Source organism: Artibeus jamaicensis, unplaced genomic scaffold (genome assembly GCF_021234435.1).
Source record: "Artibeus jamaicensis isolate MK-2021 breed Jamaican fruit bat unplaced genomic scaffold, CSHL_Jam_final contig_484, whole genome shotgun sequence".
Lineage (NCBI taxonomy): Eukaryota > Metazoa > Chordata > Mammalia > Chiroptera > Phyllostomidae > Artibeus > Artibeus jamaicensis.
In genome coordinates, this window is record NW_026521859.1 from 1,369,286 (window position 1) to 1,391,732 (window position 22,447).

At 37.2% G+C, this 22,447-nt stretch overlaps 1 protein-coding gene across 2 annotated transcripts in view; it reads right to left on the reverse strand.

Moving 5' to 3' along the window:
• Positions 1-22,447, reverse strand: part of FAM83B (family with sequence similarity 83 member B) — a 160,636-nt gene that overhangs the window by 57,313 nt on the left and 80,876 nt on the right. For both annotated transcript variants that reach the window (XM_053668278.1, XM_037152080.2), the window contains exon 2: positions 3,831-4,334. In XM_053668278.1, the coding sequence (XP_053524253.1) occupies positions 3,831-4,274 (444 nt within the window). In that variant the 5' untranslated portion in view covers positions 4,275-4,334. The remainder of the gene's footprint in view (positions 1-3,830; positions 4,335-22,447) is intronic.

Below are 22,447 nucleotides of genomic sequence, written 5' to 3' on the forward strand. Positions count from 1 at the left end.
TCAACCGCACAGTGAAAAATAGAAAGAGGACAGAAAAAGTGCCCTTAAATAAAAATGTGGCCATAGTAGGGCATATGTAAGATGTTACCAGCACTTGGATTTTCCCAAAAGAAAATTTCTCAGATAACAATATAAACACACACACAAAAGAAAAAAAGAAAGAGAAAAAGGGGGAAAAGCAAGCAAAGGAAAAAAAATACCCTCTAAACAACGTCTAGGTGATAACTGGCAAAAATAAAATGAATCAATAAAAACAAATGTATGGATTTCTAAAGTAAACAAATCCATGAATTTCTACTGTAAAGATTGTATTATTTAAGATAGACACTGTGACGACTGAGAAACAGAGCCTCATTTAAACTGGAGTTGGGAGGGCCTGCGGGGGAGCCCTCACTACCTCTGGTTGTCAAATCCCATCTCCAGCAGGAAGGAGTCTGTTTACAACTCCTGCAGCAGGAAGGAGGATCTCCTCCTCACCCAGCAACCATTCAGCCAATGCAAAACTGTCGTAACTCAGCCAGTGAAAAGCCACTACAGGGCAAAATTCTCATTATCCTCTAATGGACTCTCTTTATCACAACCCCTCTGAATCCCCCCTTTTCTCTATTAAAAAAATGTTTGCCTCCTTTGTTCTCTGGACTTGTGCATGGGCTGCATTAATTCACATGTCCCATTGCTATTCATGTTTGTTCCTGACTAAACTTATTTTTGTAGAGAGAAAGATCTAGCTATTTGTTTAAGGCCAACAAATCAAAATGCATATAAGTTAGTGAAATTCAAAACCAAAATATTTCCAGGAAAGATAAACAAGGTATAATACCATTTTTATTTATTTTCTCCAGGGACTGGAAGGCTAACTTGGTGATTATGATTAGACTTCAGATGTTTGGATTGCTAAGAAAATTGCTTCTGGATTTTTTTCATTTTAAGATTTTTCAATAATACGAGATTTATATTCACAAGTACCATATCTCCATTGCAAAAAGAACAGTGGAAATGAATTTAAATTTTTCCGAGATGGCAGGATGAGGTCAAAAGAGTATAGGAAACAGAACTCAAAGAACTTATATGTATAACCCACAGACATGACTAAAGTAGGGGGGAAATTATAGGGTTAGGGGGTACAGGGTAGAGAGGGGATAAAGGGGAAAAATTGGGAAAACTGTAATAGCAAAATCAATAAAATATACTTTAAACAATAAAAATTAAAAAGAAGCACAAATAAAATTTCCAAGATGGCTTTCTGGGTACTGTTTGATGGTTTCTAGCCCTGCTTGTTTGGCCTCATATTTCCATAGAGTTTCATAATAATAATTACCAAAAATAATCCCTGAGAAGTTTGGAGGCATAAAACTTTCTTCTACCCATTAAAATATACATTACTCACATGCTTTCTGGGAAAAAAAGAAAAGGTCGTCCTATTTATAATGCTATGACAATTCATTGAGAGTTGCTAATAAAGGGAACTTGTCCTCCAAAAACAGTTCAAAAACAGAAAGTTCACCCAATAACTAATAGGCTTTCATTGATTTTGAGGATTATAAGAAACTGACTTATCTGCTGAATAAATGATAGTCATGAAAATCATGCTTAATATTTAAAAAGTGTCTGACAAGCTTTTATTTCATAATAATATTTGCTCTTACTTTAAAAGTTCTCACAGGACTCTGGTATTGGCTAAATAATATAAAATCTTGTAAAAGATTTTCATTTCTGGAGTGCTGGATCCTTCAAAAATCTTTAAGTAAACAGTGACATATGAAGAACATTTCCAGTATACTTCAGAAATACATATTCAATGCATATACATAGCTCATTGGACCTCAATGTTTGTTACAGCTGGGGAGAAACTAACAGATTCTTCAATGCTTTGGGGAAAAAACACTTGTTACCTGTTATGATTTATATTCAGTTGCAACATATGCAATTTACAAGGCTCAAATAGCTCTCTTTCTTTGAATTCATCTTGGATATGTATCTACAAATTGAACAAAGGTAAAAATTCCTCTTTCTTATTTTATGTCACTTTGATTTTGTGTACCAAAGCAGAACATTACACTACTCTTTCACCATATGGACTTCAACTTCCTCAGCTCCTCAATGCATGTGGGAGTTCCCAGGAGACAAAGAACAGGCGGAGAGTATTACTTGTAGAGTCTCTCTGAATAAATAGCTGCCACGTTAAAAAGAAAAAAATATAACAAATGGCCACGACTAACATTCAGTTTCCAATTAGTGCTAGTACAAGAACTGATGATACCTCCTGAATTTCATTTTGCATCACAGAAATGCAATGCCCATAGGAAACTAGCTGTGGTGTAGGCTGACGATTTCATACTGATAAGCTTACTGTAATAATATTAATCTTCACTAATGCATTTTTTAATTGTCAGTTAATGACACAGTGGTTCAAAAACGTATCCTGTCCCCAAACCAAAATTAGCAAATTTTGGTACTTGGTATTTGTTATTTTACCTTTACAAGGGCTCGTATATATTGTTGACTTTTGTTCTGTTGTTTTACAAAATACAATTGTGTAATTTATTCACAAAGTATAGGATAGTCCAGTTTTAAAAATACTCATTGTTTCAGTCAGGAAATTGAACTGACAGCTCAATCCATTCAATAAAACTTTGGACACCTACGACATGCCTGATTCTATGGCTAATTTTTAAAAACTGAAATAGATTAGTGCTTTCTATAACGTAATCCTATAAGGAGTTAACAACACTTAAAAGTCAGGTTATTTGAGCTCAAGAGGTTTAAGGGGGAAAAAACACCTTACTTTTGCAAAGCTGACCTTTGATATTAGCCTCAGGACATTGTGTCCCCCTAATATGACTGTGAGGTTTTTAGTAGCTTGTCTTAACAATCTGTCTTGTCACTGTAGATTCCAAGGATCTTGCATTTCTGTACTCCATGAATACAAGCTTCTCAAGCATTTCTTATTGATATGAAAGAAAGCAACTCCACCTATGTGTGCACCCTAAGGTCCCTTTTAGATTTAAACTTCTACATTGCATAGTATCCATAGTTAAGAAATAGATACTTTATAGTTAAAAATCATAACTTTTCATTCATACATTTTAAAACTCTAGGTTGAGTTCAATAAACAGCCTAGGAAATTCTGTTATAGTCTCCGAAGTGCCTATCATGGCCCTAAGTATATAGATAAGTCTCAGTAACTTTTACTTAATTGATTAAATAAAATGTTAACATGAGCTCTACAACAAAATTTCTGAGATTTATAACCCAACATAAATATTTAATAAAGCATACTGAGGCCCCCAAATGGGAAGTAACTGAAGACCTTCCTTCAGAATTTTATATTATTATGCCTGATTTTATATTGTTTTCACATGACTCAGGAAATAAATAAGTAAATCTATGACTTATTCAATAGCATAAACTATATCCAGAGCAAAAATTAGGCTCAGTCTTGTTAAGAACAAAGAAAAGCTCAGCGGATTTACCAGTAACATATTTTCTTTCAGAGATTAAGGAAAATTTAAGTGCTTTGAATTTATAAATATGTCAAATTATCTCATTCATTGTCCATACACCCTAGCCTTCAGGGACATGAGGTCTCTTGTGTGAATGTATACTATATTATCAAGAGAATGAAATCTCCGCCATTAGCAGCAACTTCAGAACTCTCAAATAGCTGCAAGATATGAAAAGTACAATCCTCCTATATATCCATGTGTATATTTCTTGAAAATATTAGGGATGGTTGATACATATAAAGATTATGTTAATATACATATGTTATACTATTATGATGCTTTTCCATGTTTCGATTTTTTGTTTAAAAATAGAAAAATTATTACCTTTCTGGCTTCTTTTATCATTTTCCGAATAGTTTCCTTAATTGTAAGTAGTTGTGCTCTTGGTGGATGAAAGAGGAGGTCTATATGGGTGCCCCCTAAGAGTCCGGGCATCACGTATGGCCAGCCTAAGTCAAGGTCTGGAGCTTCCACATCAGACTCAATGGGCCAGTAAGTCCCTGAGGATGAGGTATCGTCACAGGAATTATCAGTGCCATGTACTGTACTTTGTGCAATTTTCTGGACATTTTTCAAAATATAATTAATTTCTTCCTCAGCTAGAAAGTCTGATACTCGCTCCTTGGCAAGAAATTCGTGGTATGCTTCTAACCCATGTTCAATGAGCGTATCAATGGCTACCCGGTACCATTCCTTGTAGTGAGGCTCAATGTAATTGTCTGATTTACACTCATCATTCAGTGAGGACAGCATTGATGAGGTCTCCATGCTTGCGAGTATTTGACAGTACCACTTTCAAATGTCCATCTGTGCAGCAACAAGAAGTATCTGGGTGTTTGAAAAAAGGAAAATTAAGATCAGTTAGAATTCAGTAATCAAATGGGTTATAATTCATGTCAACCATTATTTTTACATTTACTCATTTCCACTCCTGCAGATCAGTATGGCATACATTTCATATCAAAAGTAGCATTAATTTCACCATAATTAAAAAACTACCACAAATAGATTTCCTTTTCACGGACTATATTAGTGGATTTGCCATTTCCGAGGCCTCCACTTTCAGCTTCTCATCTAAGGAAACACACCTTTCTTCTCTGACACCCAGGAAGTCTATCCTTCCTGACTTTAATCTGATACTACACATGGTGGTATTAGTTCCTATAAGCCTATTCGATTTGGGTTTTAAAATATTTAAAAAATAGAATTAGAATGCAATCAGTACGTGGCCAGCCACTGACATTAGTCTTTACTGAGTACCTTTTATGCATATAATCACATACTGATGAAATATAAGAAGCACAAAACACTTGCTTTATAGGAATGTATTAATTAGCTGAAGAGGCACAGTGCACACACACACAGCTGTTTATTACCACTTTAAACAAAGCGTTTTTTGCCAAGGGCCAAATGAGCACCGCCAGTTACCTAGGTTTTCAGATAAAAGCAAGTAGAAATCAATTTGGAATATAGGTGTGATAGAGATCCCCGTGCAGGAGGTGGGCTTCAGCCGAACCTGGGGTGCCGAGTGAGAACACAATCAAGTAGCAAGAATGAACATTTTCATTCCACGCAAGAATGAAAAACAAACAAAAGCACAAAACAGGTATGAGCTTGTACATTCAGGCCTTGTGAAAAAACCTGGTCTGCCAGAAAGCAGGTTCCTTTTAGTAAGAGTAGGAGATAACGCTGAATAGACACAATGGAGCCGGGTGTGGAAGGACACAGGAGATTTTTGTGATTCAGCAAAACCTGTGTTTGAAACAATTAGCCTGGCACTATCAGGGGAATGGAGGACAGACAAACAGCTAGGACAGTCTTTCAGCATTCAAATACCCAGTGAAGAAGTGACAAGTGTATTCCAGAGACGGTTCAAAGCAAGAACTGAAATTTGATGGCTTGACAGCATACAGGTGAAGAAATTTAAGACATTAAGATAATTAGGGATCTCTCTGTGGAATCGAAATCTGCCTATTCAAGCTCACACCCCATCCTTCACAATGCCTCACAATGTTATTCATTCAATCACTCACCGTGTGAGATATTGGATTGGACTTTATCTCAATCAAATAAGGGACTTCCAGTCTTTTGAAATCATGATCTCCACTGTGTGGATTCAAATGAAGTACAACTCTATGATGTGCTACAAGCACTAAAGGACCAATTTAACAACAAAAACAAAAAAAGTCTTTGTCAGTGGCCTGGCTCTCATTTAAAATGTCCCACTTAACAGCCTTTTCAGAAATAAGGCCTACCAAAATTCAAATCCAATTTGGGAGGGTAGCTCAGGAACTATTACCATTTATTTACTCCTTAGCTCTAATAATGTAATAAGAGCTACTAATCATACAGAGAGGTTGAAAAGGAATGGACAATAGGGATACAAGTTCTGCTGGGCAGGAAAGGACCAAGAAAAAAAAAAAATCCAGCATATACTAAGCAGAGCCGAGGAGCAAAATAAAGGGTCTACTTTCCTATTTTATTGATAATAATCCTGCCCCCAGGTCTAAACTCAGAATTTTCAATGACACAATCTAAAACTACAGAAAGCCTAAGATTAAATCTGATATAATAAAGACAGAACATGTGTATGCTACTGATGTGTAGTGTGTAGAGGACAGGGGCACGGCTAAACATACTTTAGCATACCGGACAGCACCCACGTTAAGGAATTATCTGGCCCAAAATATCATGAGTGCCAAGGCTGAGAAGTCTTCACCTTTCTCACTTCATATGCATGGTATCATACTACTAATGAATGACCTTTTCACTGTTATTAAAGTTCTCTTTTATATGTTATACTCATTTGTAACAAAGAAAAAAAAGGTTTTCATCACTTAACATAATTCATTTCATTAAAGTACCCTTCCCTAAGGTTTAGTAAGGTGTAATTTTCATTGGGTAATTCCAGCATCTGGTGACCACATGAAAATCACATCTACTATTTGTAGCTGTTAAAAATGGTAGTTAACTGCTGGTTGTTCAAAAAGAAATCTTCTTTCATTAGCACTTATTTATTACCTTTTAAAATTTTACTTTTGGCTCTGGCTGGTGTGGCTCTGTGGATTGAGCACAGGCCTGCAAACCCAGGGGTCGACAGTTTGATTCCAAGTTGGGGCACATACCTGGGTTGCAAGCCAGGTCTCCAGTGGGGGGCATGCAAGAAGCAACCCCACATTGATATTTGTCTCCCTCTCTCACCCTTTTTTCCCCTGTGTTTAAAAGTAAATAAATGACAAAAATTGTGGTACATATACACAATGGAATTCTATGCAGCAGAGAGAAAGAAGGAGCTACTACCCTTTGCCACAGCATGGATGGAACTGGAGAGCATTATGCTGAGTGAAATAGGCCAGGTGTTGAAGACAAATACCATATGATCGCACCTTTAACAGGAAGCTAAACAACAAAACAAACAAGCAAGCAGAATAAAAACAAAAGACACTGAAATAGAGAACAGGGGGACAGTGACCAGAGGGGAGAGGGGAGGGAATTTAAGGGGAAAAAAGGGGAGGGATTTCGAGGAACAAGTATGAAGGACACAAGGACAAGAACTAAGGGGGATGGAAATGAGAGGGAGGTGGGGAGCACGGGGCGGGTTGGGCTGGGATGGGAGAAATAGAAAACTGTACTTGAAATAAAATTAAATAAATAAATAAATGTAAATAAAATTTAAAAAATAAAATAAAAGTAAATAAATAAAATCTTTAAAAATAATTAACCATGGAATTTTCATAAAATGTGATAGTATAAACCTATTACCTATTTGGAAGTTAAATGCTAGAGTACTTTTAAAAACTGTATTCTTTTCTGAGCTTCATCTATACTTAGCTATTGTAAAAAATTCTTTCTTGAACTATGGGTGACCCGAGAAATCACAGAGATCAAGAGAACTATGAAAGCAAAATAAACCCACAAAGACATACTTGAAAAGTTAATCACAAAAGAAACAACAATTGAAGATGAGAAAAAATATGAAACACTAGAACTTACCAAACAGCAATGCCAGATACAACCAAACAATATAAAAAAATACGATAGAAAAAATGCAATAGCCTTGAACACGAAAGTTGAGACAGCATGTACAAGGATTAAAATAAGAAATAAATACACTTGACATTGTTCTCCTGAAGAAGGAATACTCTAACCACTGTCTAGAGATATGCATTTATCACAAGGGCTGTTTGGGGGAAGAAACAATCTACAAAGAAATTTTAAGGTAGAACAAGGTAATGGCACTTGCGTGAATGGCCACTGCAATAAAATAACACCTGTATTTAGACACGGACTTAATACTGAAGTCTCAAGCATTCAATCACTGAACATCTGAAAGGCTTAACTGAGGCTAAAATACTATTATGGGTAGATCTCTATAAATATAAAAGCTCATTATTTTATTAATAACCATTAAACATGCCCAGAATGGATATTAACATAGGTAGGGTTGATGAGTAGAGAAAAAAATAAAATTTCCCTGTGAGGTGAATGCTGAACAACTGCTAGGCTCAACTGCTAGTTAAGTGACTCATTCCAGAAAAATAGCCTCATGTAATAGCAGACTCACATCTGTGCCTCATAACCATTACAAATTGCAGTTGATACTGATTGTTTAGTGTCCTGTTGGGGAAGTATAATTTCCAAATGTTAAATACATAAATACAAAGGATATAAAACAAGGTGTAAAAATTATATTTCAAAAACAGTTTGGCAGTTTCATGTATAAAACTAAATATGCAAGTGACTTATGGTACCACAATCTCACTCTTGGGATTTATCCCAGAGAAATGAAAACTTATCTTCGCATAAAAACTGTCTATTAACGTTCATAGTGGCTTCATTCATAATAGCCCCAACTGGAAACAACCTGTGTCCTTCCACAGGTGAATATTAAACTGTTGTACACTCATACTATGGAATACTAATCACCAATAACATGGACAAACTACCGATGCACGTTATAATATAAATGACCGTCCAGAGAATTATGCTGAGTGAAAAAAAATCAATCCCCAAAGATTACATGCTGCATGATTCCAGTTATATGGTATTTTTGAAATGACAAAGAAGTGGAGATCTGATTAGTAGTGGCCAGGGTTTGCCTCCATGAGTCATTCTAAGGAAGGTGTGTGGAAGGAGCGAGGATAAGTGTCTCTAAAAGGGCCACAGGAGCGATTTTTTTGTGGTGATGGAAATGTTGTATATCTTGACAGTATTGATGTCAGTGTATTGGATGAGATAAAATATTATAGTTTTCCAATATGTTACTAGCAGGGAAAACTGAGAAAAAGATACAAAGAATCCCTCTGAATTATTTCTCTCAACTGCCAGTGTATTGACAATAATCTCAAAATAGAAAAATATAATTTAAAAATCATACTGATGAGCAATCTCATGTGTCTTGAATAGGAAAAAAAACAAGTAGAAGAGAGAGTGTCAGCTTATTTGTAGGGTCAGACTGCCAGGTTCAAAACCAGTTGGCCCAATTATGGTGAAGCTGTTGGACAGGTAAGCTGTGTCCAAAGCCTTAGTTAGGTCTTGTGTAGAAAGGAGAGAGAATACAGTAGTCCTCACCATACTGAGTCACTGTAAGAAATAAATGAGGTAAAAGCACTTAAGGTACTTAGCTTTTAACATTATTATTATTATTTTACATTTAAACAACTTGTTCATGTAAAATTGCTGTAAAGATACAAAAAATATGATCACAAAAGTTTTTTAAGATGCAATAAAAGATTGTCATTCACTATTTCAGCAACTGAAGTATATATAACAGCCAAAACTGCTGTCAATTTGTTTATGACTTCTGACTGAGATTTACTGAAAAGACTTCTGAAATAAGTCAATGAAAATGTTTCAAAGAGAAATTGCAAGGTTCTTAAATCACAAATAGTCTGACGTTATAATTACTGTACTTAGTTAATGTGCGAGTAGAAGACCCAAAGACAAGACTTTGATAGGATCCTATGATCCTTAGAAATGTTAAAGGGACTTATCTAAGAAAAAGAAGTTAAAAAAAACATGAACAGTGAAAGGACAGCAAACTCACAGTTATTAACAACCACACCTAAAACAAAAGCAAACTGAAAGGACAGCTAGATCAGGAGTGGAAACATAGAAATGAAGATCACATGGAGGGTTAGCAACAGGGGAGTGGGAGGAGGAGAAGGGGGCAGAAGGTACAGAAAATAAGTAGCATAGATGGTAGATAGAAAATAGATGGGGGGCAAGAATAGTATGGGAAATATAGCCTATCTAAAGAACTTGAGACACATGGTCATAAACTAAAGGGGGGGTAATGGTGGGGACGGGGGGGTAGGGTGGAGGGGAATGAAGGGGGGAATAGAACAACTGTAATGGCATAATCAATAAAAATAAATAAAATTAAATTTAAAAAAAGAAGAAAGGATCATAGTCGCTAATATCTCTGAGGTCCCTTTTCCAAATTCTATCTCAGGCTATTTCTATTCAACTACTGTACAGTGTTTTGGGTTGAACTTTGTTGGCCAATAAGATATGTTCAAGCACAAACCCTCAACCCCAGTAACTGTAATCTTATTGGGAAATTGGGTCTTCTCTGTACATGTAATTAAATTAAGATAAGGACATATTCAATTAGAGTGGGACCCAATCCAATATGACTGGTGTCTTTATAAGGAGAGAGTTGACACAGACAAATGCAAAGGGTTGAATGTAAGTGATTAGCGAGGTGGAGAATGGAACTCTTAAGGGTTGTTGACAACATCAGAGCTAAGAGAAAAGCATGGAACACATTCTTCCCTAGAGTCATCAAGGAAAACACAGTCCTGATGACACCTTGGTTCAGGACGATGTACTGCTAGCCTCTAGAATTATGAGAGAATAAATGCTGTTCATTTTTTTTGTTAATTTTGTTGTTTTAATTTGTTATAGAAGCACAATGAAGCTACTATAAATACACATAAAGATGGCCTTTATTTTTAAATTTAGCATTTGAAAATAAAGGAACTTATTAAAAAATTAATTTGCCATTAAGAAATTATTTCAAGTACTTTTTCTAGCTTATGTGATAACATAAAACTAGTTCTCTGACATAATTTTAATCTTGAGTAAATTTTATTAAAGAACATTTTACTGTCTTTTAAATATTAACAAAAATCTCAAATTGATCTTTTTTGGGGTAACTGATCGTATGATGTTTATTAAAATGTCTACCTACAGAATATGAGAAAATATTTCATAAAAGATTGTTTCAGAACCTGTGTCATAAAATCATAATCTCTGGTCCACGACAGTTGAAAATCATGTATCTCTTTATTCTTCAAAATTTTCACTGCCAAGATTGTGTTCATTTTGAATTTGATTGCCATAAATTTAAGATGACAATTAAAACATTCAAGAGCTACTATTAAATTAAAAATTCACTCTAACACTCAAGCCATCAAGTACAATTTGATATCAAATTTGGCATTTAAACTTATTAAAAAATTCTAAGCTGGCTTCATAATGACATAAAAAACAACAGCCCCATGGCACAGATTACATTTGTCCAAAATATAATTTAATAATTTAGTGCTCAAATTAATTTTGTAAGTATCAAATTAAAATTGCATTTCCTTATACCTAAACATTTCTTTATTTTCTTAAGATCTTTTAATTGGGGGTGAGGTGATGCTATATCACTTGCCCACCAAAATAATTTCAGGGTTTCTTTATACTGGCTCTTATTCAATATATTTGTCAACTACAGTCTAAACTATAATACAGATATAAGAATATAAAGTACTCCTATGTAGAGAGATATATATGGATAGATAGATAGATACATATATCTATCTATATATATTAATGATATTAAGACATTATCATTCACTATCATTTGGAAGCACTGATGAATTTCTGTAGAGAAATTCATAGAAAAAAACAATAAACCCTTTACTTAGAGCATATACTCAACAGTCAAATTGCAGAGGAACAGTCTATCCATGGGTTAAGATGCAGGTGAAATTAAAGCAAAATACTCTTTTACCAACACCCAAACTACAAATTACATTCTATCACAATATTCGCATTCCAAAGCTCAAATAATGGCGCAGTACCTGCGCTGTGCCAAAGAGCTCCATCTCATCCTGGCTCTGATCAATGTCTGTAATAGGAGTTAACTGAGATAAAGGCCCTCAACTTTGTATCAGCCATAAAAACTGCTAGCACATCATTAATAAAATAGGAAGGAGTTTCATTCACTACTAAGGCTCCTTTTTCTCTTGCTTCCTTACTGACTACCTCTTTTCTGTATGTATTCAAGCAGAATACATATTTTCGACAGAATCCTATATTGTGCTATAAATTGGGTTTGGAGGCACCCCTTGCTTCAAAACTTCTAAGCTGATATTTATTTTGCCTGCTGAAAAGATCTGTGATACCCACAAACTTGCTAACTTTGCTTGGAAGAAGGGAGGTGGTTAGGAAAGTGCTTCTTGCTTTGGTGGGACAAGAAACTGCCTACATCCCCCTTCCCAGTTTCTTCAGCGTCAGTCTTCACAGGTTAGCTGAATTTTTTTATGTTGAATAAACACTATTTCTAATGCAAAAACAAACAAACAAAAAACTCAAGAAACCCAAAAGCCACCTCTAGTGCTTATAATAGCATGGAAAAATGCTCACTATGATGCTATGTGAATGACAAGCAGGCTACCAAAACTACAAAGAACAAAATTATGATTAAAGAAACTCATCCAAAAACAAAAAGAAAAACATATACTTAAAAATAAGTGGTTGTCTTTGAGTGGTGATTCTATGGCTCTCTTACATTTGCTAAAAAACATATTTACCAATGGTTTACCAATAAACCTGTAGAGTTTTGCATTGGACAAAAAGAAAAGTTTTAAAAGAAAGAAATACCCTAATAGTTTTTATTTTTCACTTTAGAATATCTCCCTTTTTCTTCATGTATTACATTGACTGACAGATCATTCAAAACCCTGCATATAAAATAGTTTAATATTAATAATTCTTACAGAGAAACACATGAACAAGTACAGAACATCTAGAAACTAAAGTTATATGGTTAAGGGACCATAAAGGAAAAAATAAAAATGAGGTCTCAGTAAGTGACTCACTGATCCAGTGTCATCTCTGTTAGAGACCAGGACTAGAGCCTCTGCAAGCAGTTCCCGCAGCAATTCCTGCAGGTCACCACTTCCCCTGCATTAAATGCATCCTTCTCTCCCTTCTTCACTGTGATGGCAGAGATTGACTCTTAGCACAATGATTAATTATTAACATAATTGTTAAATAAACAGCTGTCAGAGGACTTAGGGGTGCAGGGTGGGAAGGGTGGAGAGACTGAGCCAAAAAGAAAAAACTCATGGACACAGACAACAACAGTAAGGTGATTACCAGAGGGACGCGGAGGAGGGGGCGGTAGAAGAGGGTGTAGGGGGACAAATGGTGATGGAAGGAGACCTGACTTGGGGTGGTGAACACACAATAATACAGTGCACAGAAGATGTGTTATAGCATTGTGCACCTGAAATTTGTATAATTTTGTTAACCAGTGTCACCCCAGTAAGTTCGATAAAAAGGAAAAATAAAATTGAAAAAATAAACAACACACTGCCTTAACAACAATGTAGCAGCACGAGAGTGGATCCAAGCATGATAGGCCCCCAAAATGCTGAAGTGTCAACTCTCAGAAAATGATACAACCCACACAGAACCTTCCAGGGTTGAGGCACATTTCTGTTTACCAAAATGGAGATTAGAATTTTGATAATACAAAATATTACCCATTTGTAAGTACAAACCCACTGAGTACCATAAAAGTAATTAGATAAATGCAGAGATCTTGGTCAAAAAATAAAAATACTAATTTCAAATGAGCACTTTGCCAGAAGAATAGATATGTTATTGTCATTTGGGGATTCTCCCAAAGCCTTGTGTTTGAAATGTTTAATCATGTTAAAGTTATTCTGAACACAGTGCATTGAAATTAAGTTTCATAAAGTTCTAAGTCTTGTGCTTTTCAAAAGTGATAAAGGCAATAAAGCATGACTCATTTCTCTTATGTTTTGGGGTTTCAGTTCTCTTATTATGTGAACTTATTTCAGGAGAAAAAATTAAGTGGGTGTTTAAATGAATTATGAGTAAAGATGCTAATCATTAAGGTGAAATTAGAGTAAACTGAATATTCCAGAGCAGCCCTGAGAAGTTTAGAAGTATTTTACAACTTGATAAAACAGAGCTGTGTGAGACTTAAATTTTTCAAATAAATCATCCAGATCCATACCCAAATTTTGGTTTAAATATATATATATCACCCTGACTGCTGCAGCACAGTTGACTGGGTGTCCTCCTGCAAGCAAAAGGTTGCGGGTTAGATATCCTGGTCAGGGCACGTGTGGCTTCAGTTGTGGGTTAGGTCCCCTGTCCCGGTTTGTGCTGGGCAACTGATCAATGTTTCTCTTTCACATAAATGTTCCTCTCCCTCTCCTTCTCCCTCCCTTCCCCTGTCTCTAAAAACAAATAAATGAAATATATTTTTTAAGAAATATGTATATCTACTCTAAAGACAGGTAAAACTTGCAACAGGATATTTTTTTTAAAGAATGCTAAAGGGCTAGGGGAAATGACTTTTATTTTCTTAATCTTTATTGTATTTTTTTTACGTCACCTTTAAGGCTCCTTATTCCCCCTCTCCACAACCACACTGGTGTCCACATGCATGAGTACTTTTTCTTTTTTGCTCAGTCCCTTCTCAGCTGTCATCCTGCTCTCCATCTATGAGTGAGTCCCCATTTTCCTTGGTACCTCAGTTTGTTCATTAGATTCCCCATATGAGTGAAGTTCCTTCAAATGCCTTAAAAGTTTCTTGTTTTCCTGTTGTCCAGGCTTGAACTTGGGAGCTTTACTCACCTCTATTGTGAAGATTAATAAATAGAAATCTCATTTAAAAATGGATTTGAGCCCTGGCCAGTGTGGCTCAGTTGGTTGAAGCATCCTCCCAAAGAAAGGCCACAGGCTCCATTCCTGGTCAGGGCACATACCCAGGTTGTTGGTTTGATCCACAGCCCACGGTTGTGACCTGTCCCCAGTATGGATGCCTATAAGAAGGCAACTAATCAATGTTTGTCTCTCACATTGATGTGTTTCTCTCTCTCTCTCTTCTACTCTCCCTTCTCCTCACTCTAAAAGCAATAAAAGAAATGTCCTCGAGTGAGGGTTAAAAAACAAAAAGATTCAAGAGGCTAGAAGAGAGAACTCTCATGCATGTGTCTCATAAGACCCCACAGGAAGCCATGTACCGACTTTGCATCTCCAATAGGAAGTGATAGTACTTTACGACTACTACTTGCCCGGAATCAGCCCAGCCAATGAAACGTCACTACACTTTTAACTTTCAGTTTCCTCCCATGGACTCTTTCTTTACAACAGTTCTTCCCAAGTCCATTAAAGAGGATTCTCCCTTCTGGGACTGTGCTTGGTTTGCTATTAGACTGCATGTCCTGAATTGCAATTCTCTGTTGAACCCAAATAAACCCATTTTACTGGAGAATTATTTGGTTATTTGTTTAAGAATAATCCTGTGTCAATACTCTCCCCAGGATATCTCAACATGTCTTACTTCAGGAAGTAACATGTATCCAGAGATGAATCGCAAATCTCCAGATGTGACTGGTCCCCTAGGTTCCAGATTCATATGTTCAACTGGTTTCCTGGGCACCTTCCCTGGATATCTGACAGGTTTTCTTGCTTTACTCTTAACACACCCAAGTTAATTTCTGTAAAAGGATCTTTGCACTAGTTGTTCCATCTGCCTGGAATGCTCCTTATTTTCATTCCTAACTTAGTCCCATGGCACCTCCTTACAGAGGCCTTTTAGGCGACCCATTTTAAAAAGAACCTACCCTCTCTGCCATGCTTAATTCTATCAGCTGGCTTTATTTAACTTATAGCACTTGTCATTATGTAAAATAATAAAGGTCTCTGTTTACTTGCCACTGCCTGTATCCCCCTCACTAGAATGGAAGCTCCTCATAGGCCACCATGCTATTATAATATTAACTTGTCAGTGCCCCTCTCATTGAACCATGCCAAGACACATCAGAATTAAAATGCCAAAGGTTAAAGATAAAGAGAGAATCTTAAAAGCAGCAAGAGGAAAGCAGAGAGTTACCTACAAAGGAGTTCCCATAGACTATCAGCTGATTTCTCAAACAAAATTTTTTGCAGGCAAGATGAGACTAGCAAGAAGTACTCAAAGTGATGAAAAGCAAGGACCTACAACCTCAATTACTTTATCCAGCAAAGCTATCATTTAGAATGGAAGGGCAGACAAAGTTTTTCCCAGACAAGGTAAAGCTAAAGGAGTTCATCATCACTAAGCCATTATTATATGAAATGTTAAAGGGACTTAAGAAAAAGAAGATCAAAACTATGAACATTAAGAAGGCAACAAATTCACAACTATTAACAACTGAATCTGGGGGGGAAAAAAACTAAGAAAACAACCAGAACAGGAACAGAAGCATAAATATAGAGATCATTTGGAGGGTTATCAGCTGGGAAGGGGAGGGAGAAGGATGGGCAAAGCTGCAGAGATTTAGAAGCATAAATGGTAGGTACGAAATAGACAGGAGGAGGTTAAGAGTAGCACAGCATCAGAGAAGCCAAAGAACTTATGTGCACCATCCATGGACATGAACTAAGGGTGGGGACTGCTGGAGGGAAAGGGGGTACTGGCCAGAGGGGCGCCAACGGGGAAAATTGAGACAACTGTACTAGCATAATGAATAAAATATACTTAAAAATAAAAAAGTAAAATACCTATCATTAAAAAATACAATAAAATAAATCTTGGTATGCATTCACATTTACAGAGGGGCAGGTTATATAGGAAAACTTAATAAATATATGCTCCAATATGAACTATTAAAGTGGCTTTCTGAGTATATATAACAAAACACTGTGGTTCATCTATGAAAAAGTGGAAGTTTGCAAACTAAATGCCTTAAGAAAATGTGTTTTGCTTAGGTGTGTTAGGAACAGCTATCAAAAGTCAGGTGTTAAAATATTTCATGGCCAAAAAATAACCAATCTCGGGCTGTTAAAAAGTAGAGGTTTAAAACAATAATAATGTGAAAATTGTAAAAGTGAGCAGAAATTTATTTGATTAAAATGCCAGAAAATATTAAATGTCAATAATATATCTAGCCAGAAAAGATTATTTTTAATTTGTGTAAAGAGACACATATATAATCACAATATCGAAAACAATCTCACTGTATAGCAATCCTTTATTAATCTTTTTTCCCAGGAGTCACTTTTAATCAAGCCTGCTTATACAGCTATATCACAGTTGAAATAAAGTGATCCACTTTTATTTTCCCCCGGAAATTCCCCAAAAAATCTGACTGGAAAACTACCCCACACTAGTTTAGACCTTTTATTGTCTTCAAAGTACCTCCATTAGTTTCTCTGGCTTGTGTATAGAACACTAGCTCACACTGAAATGAATCAATACACTATAAGTGAATGCATCTTTAAATGTGTAAAAAGCTGCTGGATTTGTATACATGCACTTCTAGGTTTTGTAAATTACATGTAAACCTGAGTTCCTTGTAATTCTTCACAATTGTGCTTCATTCCTCTGACAGTGGCTCAAACATGGTAGACTAAAATCACTGAGACAAAGCTAATGTTTACAAAACTCTTGTTACAGTTGCCTAAACCAGACCTGACCCAGAAAAGGTGCCTGCCGGCTCCTTTGTGTCACTTTCATTTGTCCCCATGGCCCGGGGGTGAAGGGGAAGGGGGTTGCATGGCCACATGGTATCATGACTATCACTGGTGACTTTTCATTCTGCACAATTACTTGTGTGTGTACATGTGTGCAAGGGAGTGAATCTTGCTCTTTCCACCCCTCTGCTGTTCAGAGTTCTGATTTCAAAGGCAGGAATCATCTCGTAGTCTCTCGACGTAGCTCCCACCCCAAAAGTGTGGCTAGTATTTACCAATTTATACAAAATACATTTTTAAGTGGGACGACCTTGGCACTCTTCGGAAGGTGTTATTGTTATATTATCTAAAACTATCCTCTCTTTGCTTCAGTTTCAACCATCTCCTATACAAGTCAAGAAAATTACTCACATGAAATATATACAAAATAAACTGAACTACTTGTGACTTTCTCCCAAATGATGGTATCACCATGTTGTGATATTAAAATCAAAAGACAATTAGTTTCCCAAACTCAGATATTAATGATTTTACTAAGTCGTTCACTCCATGTGTGACATAAACATACCTACTCAGGATGCTAAGGGCTCCTGTCCCAGGCTACTGGGGAATCATATTTTGGTTTCCATACACTTGAAAAGATTTTATGCTCTTTAAGATTTCTCACACTAACTCTTCTACAGGTAAGATTTAACCCACTAAAAGGGAGTATATCTTCTCTAAAACCAAATACAGAATTTGGCCCTGGCCGGGCAGTTCAGTTGGTTAGAGCATCGTCCGGATACACCAAGGCTGCAGGTTTGATCCCTGGCCAGGGCACATATAAGAAACAGCCAATAAATGTGTAAACAGGCAAAACAACAAATTGATGTTTCTTTCTCTCTCAAATTAAAAAAATAAATAAATAAAAATAAAAACATAATTTAAAATAGCTTGAAGACCCTATCCCAATAACAAGGCTCTGAGTCAAGACTTTGAGTGTGTTCCAAAGTGTGCACCAGTGTGACTGCTTTGTGAAATCACACTTTTAGATATGAGCATACTTACTAGAATTGGTCTAGTATTGCACAAATACTTACTAGTATTGCACAAATAAACACTTTTGCAATAAAGCACTTTCTCTATTACTTTCAAAGTAGATAAACTGATGAGGTTTTCTTTTTGCTTGACATTAAACATAGGAAATGTAGACTTTTGTTACAATTTAAATTCTCTTTGGTATCATATTCATACTGGGATTAATTTTTAAAGAAAGGTCCAATTATATTTATGAGTGGTCTCTCCTTAGTTCTTTTGACATTTGAATTTTTCTGCATTAGACACTGATACATTAAGTATCTTTCCTGTGGTAACTTTAGTCTTTAATCCATCAATTAACAAATGTTTCAATGAACTGCATAGTGAGGCTATCAGCATGTCAATATGCAGTTTCAGGCAGTGAGGTAGAAGATATCATTTTTTAGTGCTTTGAAAACAGCCTTTTCTTACCAAAGTGAGTAATGCTTATATAATCAAAGAAGCAACCTGATGACAAAAAAAAACAAAACTAAAACCCTTTGAAATAAATATGTTACAATAGAAGTAGAAATAATGAGTTTCCCATGAATACTCTGTGGAGATCTTAGTTAACATTATTTTATGGTACCCTGAATGAGAAGTGACCACAGAGAATTTCCAATTAGAATGCCACATGCTAGTTATCATGTAGTCCAAACTCTTCACCATGCAGTTAAAAACCTGAGTGGCCAGTGGAATTTAAGTACTTGTCCAAAATCACAACTAACTCAGATCTGTAAATATTCAATTTTCCAAGTGATTAATGAACATATACAACATCTGATGAGATCTTCAGAGGCTATGAAGAGAATACTAAGTAAATGAACCTGATCCATTAATTTCTATTTGTACTTATTAATGATACCTGAGAACCCAACAGTGAGCTTCCTGAGGCTCAGAAACAGTACCTTGTTATGCTCATATCCCGAGAGTAGAACACACTGCTATATATATATACATGTAATGAGTGGCCGGATAGAGTGCAAATGCAGGTATGACCTTCGGAGATTATGACTGCATAGCTTTCTGCATGAACTCTTTAAAATGAGCCACTGCCAGTAACATGGAGATGACACCTGACCCTTTGCCATACTCAAGAGGCTGACCACCTACCTTACCTTCCTCAGGGGTGGGCACAGTCTACAAATTACTCGATACATAGCTCAAAAGATAAATGTCACATAAGTGCCTTTAGGGGACATCTGGCCTCTCTCCTAAGGACTATGTGAAAATAAAACAAAATACAAGCTGGGTAGTAATTAGATGTCCCCAGAGGAAAATGCTCCTCCGATCATTCATGATAATGCTACTCAAGTACTTTCCCAACATGGATGTGCCCAAAGGGGGAGAAAATCCCTCACATTTGGATCATCTCTCCAACCCAGGCTTATCTTCCTCACAGCATCATAGCTGCTGAAAATATCTTGTGCCTCCCGATCCTCCACCCCTGCCTCCTGTGCACAGCATCCTGACTCCTTGGTAGACCCCCTCCCCAACCCTCATGCCGACATGCTCCCACTCCACTTACCCCCTTTGTCCCACACGTGCCCTTTCTGCTGGAGCCCGCCATGTCCCCGGCTACCGTGTCACTACCCCACAGTGCTCAGTCTCCAAGGCCCGGCAGTGCCTATCCCTCTGGGAACACTGCTCACTCCGGTAGGCTGTGCTAGACACCTCACAACAGCGTCCAAGTCCACTGGCGCACCTCTGTGGGAGGGAGGCACCTCCTGAAGGCTGCAGTACATTTTCTCAGAGAAATGTTGATGGAATTACTGTTTGATGGAGCTTGTTTATTGGTACATAATTTAACTTGTTTGTATAAAATGGTATCCTTAAAATTGAAACCAGCATTTCGAACGACCATATTTTGCCATGTATAATGTGCACCCACGATTTGTGGGAGTTACACACAGGACTGTTATATCTGCCATGACACCCCTGGTATGTAACCATTACACCCATGTATGATGTGCATCTTTATTTTTCCCTCAAAAATTTGGGCAAAAAATGCACATGACACACAGTAAAATGTGGTGTATTTCCATGAGGGGCTGATAAGGAGGGAATGCATTCTGATTTTCAAATGATAAATTCACCAACAAAGTTCTAAAACACATTCCATTTTCAAATTAGAAATAATCAAATGAACAAAAGCACATTTCATAGTTAACAGTAGCATTACGTTAACACACTCGGTGAATTGTGAAACATCCCCGGAGCACTGACAGTTGGTAACTTACAGAGGGACAGACACACAAACCTACCTAACTAGCTAAACGAGCCCAACTTGTAATTTTACAAATAATTTGTTAAATTAACTTAAGTGAAGCCTTTTCAAAAGATCTCCACCAACTAGGTTTATGTTATGGAAGAGGCCTGCTTTACTGAGGTCACATTTTTACCACAAGATCCTAAGGACTTAAAGTACAATATTACTCATTACTGAATAATGTAATTGAATGGGAAACAGATATTTGAGTTGCTGCAAGGTAAGAGTAGGTCAAGAAAATACTCAGTGTATGAACCTCCACCATAAACTGTAAGGGGCTATGTATCAGGAGGGGACATGATAAAAACAATAATAATATTACCCCATCCCAAAAGAGTTTATTCAGTTTTAGGTAAAGTAATAATCTCCATAGAGTAATCACAAGAGACATCACTGAGTCAGCAAGCAGAGGTGTGGTTTGTCTGCATCTGTGCAATCTCTTCCAGCAACTGTTCCACTGGTGATGCTTCCCACAATACCTCCTGAACATCTGCGGTCTAGAATGTGCCAGCCATAAAGGCAGGATCCACCCAGCCCCTCAGGCAGGCTCTGCAGGGTGCAGTCAGCTCCTGGGTAGGTGTGTACACCATGTGTGACCTGAGTGCAAAAGCAAGGGGGGTGGAATTTGGAGCTGGAATGTGTGGGGGCTTCTGTCATTCTGGGAACTATAGGAAGACTGGGAGAAAAACAACAAAACAAAGGGTCCTCTTTCATCCTGTTTCACACCATTCTCATTCTTTATTTTGAAAAAACAAAAAGACCAGCTTTCTGTCCTCACAAGTTTCTTTCATCATTATCCCATTGCTTGTCAGGACTGATTCAGCCTCAGTCATGGATTTCCCTGGGGCCCTTCCATTTGTTGGGGATGAGAAAGAAAAGAAGGGAGGTGCCTGTCAGTAAGAAACCTGGCAAAATGTCTAGCAAGTAGGAACCTGGAAATGAGCTATTGAACATCACGGCCTAGCCCAGACTGCTTGCCACCAGCCTGGCTTTTTCTTAATGTTCTGTCCTCGTTGGTTTTCACATCCACTTTCAAGTCAGAAACCCTGTAACCTCATCACCCCATGCACAGTCAATAGCTATTCTGTGTGACCATCACCTCCTGCCTGCCCACAGGGCTGTCCAACCAGCTGGCCACGTGCAGCCCAGGATGGCTCTATGAATGTGGCCCAACACAAAATCATAAATTTACTTAAAACTTTTTCCCTTTCTGCCCATCAGTTTTTGTTAGTGTTCGTGTGTTTAATGTGTAGCCCAAGACAACTCATCTTCTTTCAGTGTGGCCCAGAGACAGCAACAGGCTGGCCACCAGAAAGCATTTATGTCTCTTTCCAGATTCATGCTTTCAACTAACACACGCACATGGTCTGTCTCCTCACCTACCATATATCAGTGATAATTCTCTCAACATGTCACAAAGAATAAGACTAAAGTTTCCCAAATACTTTTCCAGGAGCAGCTAGTTACATGTTCCTTTTAAGGCCACTACCACCTAGAACAGTGGTTCTCAAAATCGGATACAGTATATACCAGAATCACCTGGAGAGCGAATCAAGGACACAGACCTAAGCTTTTGTTTGGCCAACTCAAGTTTGGAAAGCAGGATCTCCACTATTCTGAAGGGGGAATCGGGCCTGGATACAAATTAAATTTTTTTTTTTCTCAAGAAACACTTTTCCTTTTCCAGTCCTGCTCCTCACACGAGATGTAAAGAACACCCCACGCAGCTCTGCAGCCTGGGCTCCTGCCTGCACTTCCCACCGTCCACGCCCTACACACAAGCCTCTCCACTTCCACCCTTTGCTTCCTCCCACAAGGCTCTCCCCAGCCCTTCCTCTCCTCCTAGGTGCCCTGCAGCCCCTTAGAAAGAAACAGGAAACAAACCCAGTGTCTACGGGGGGCG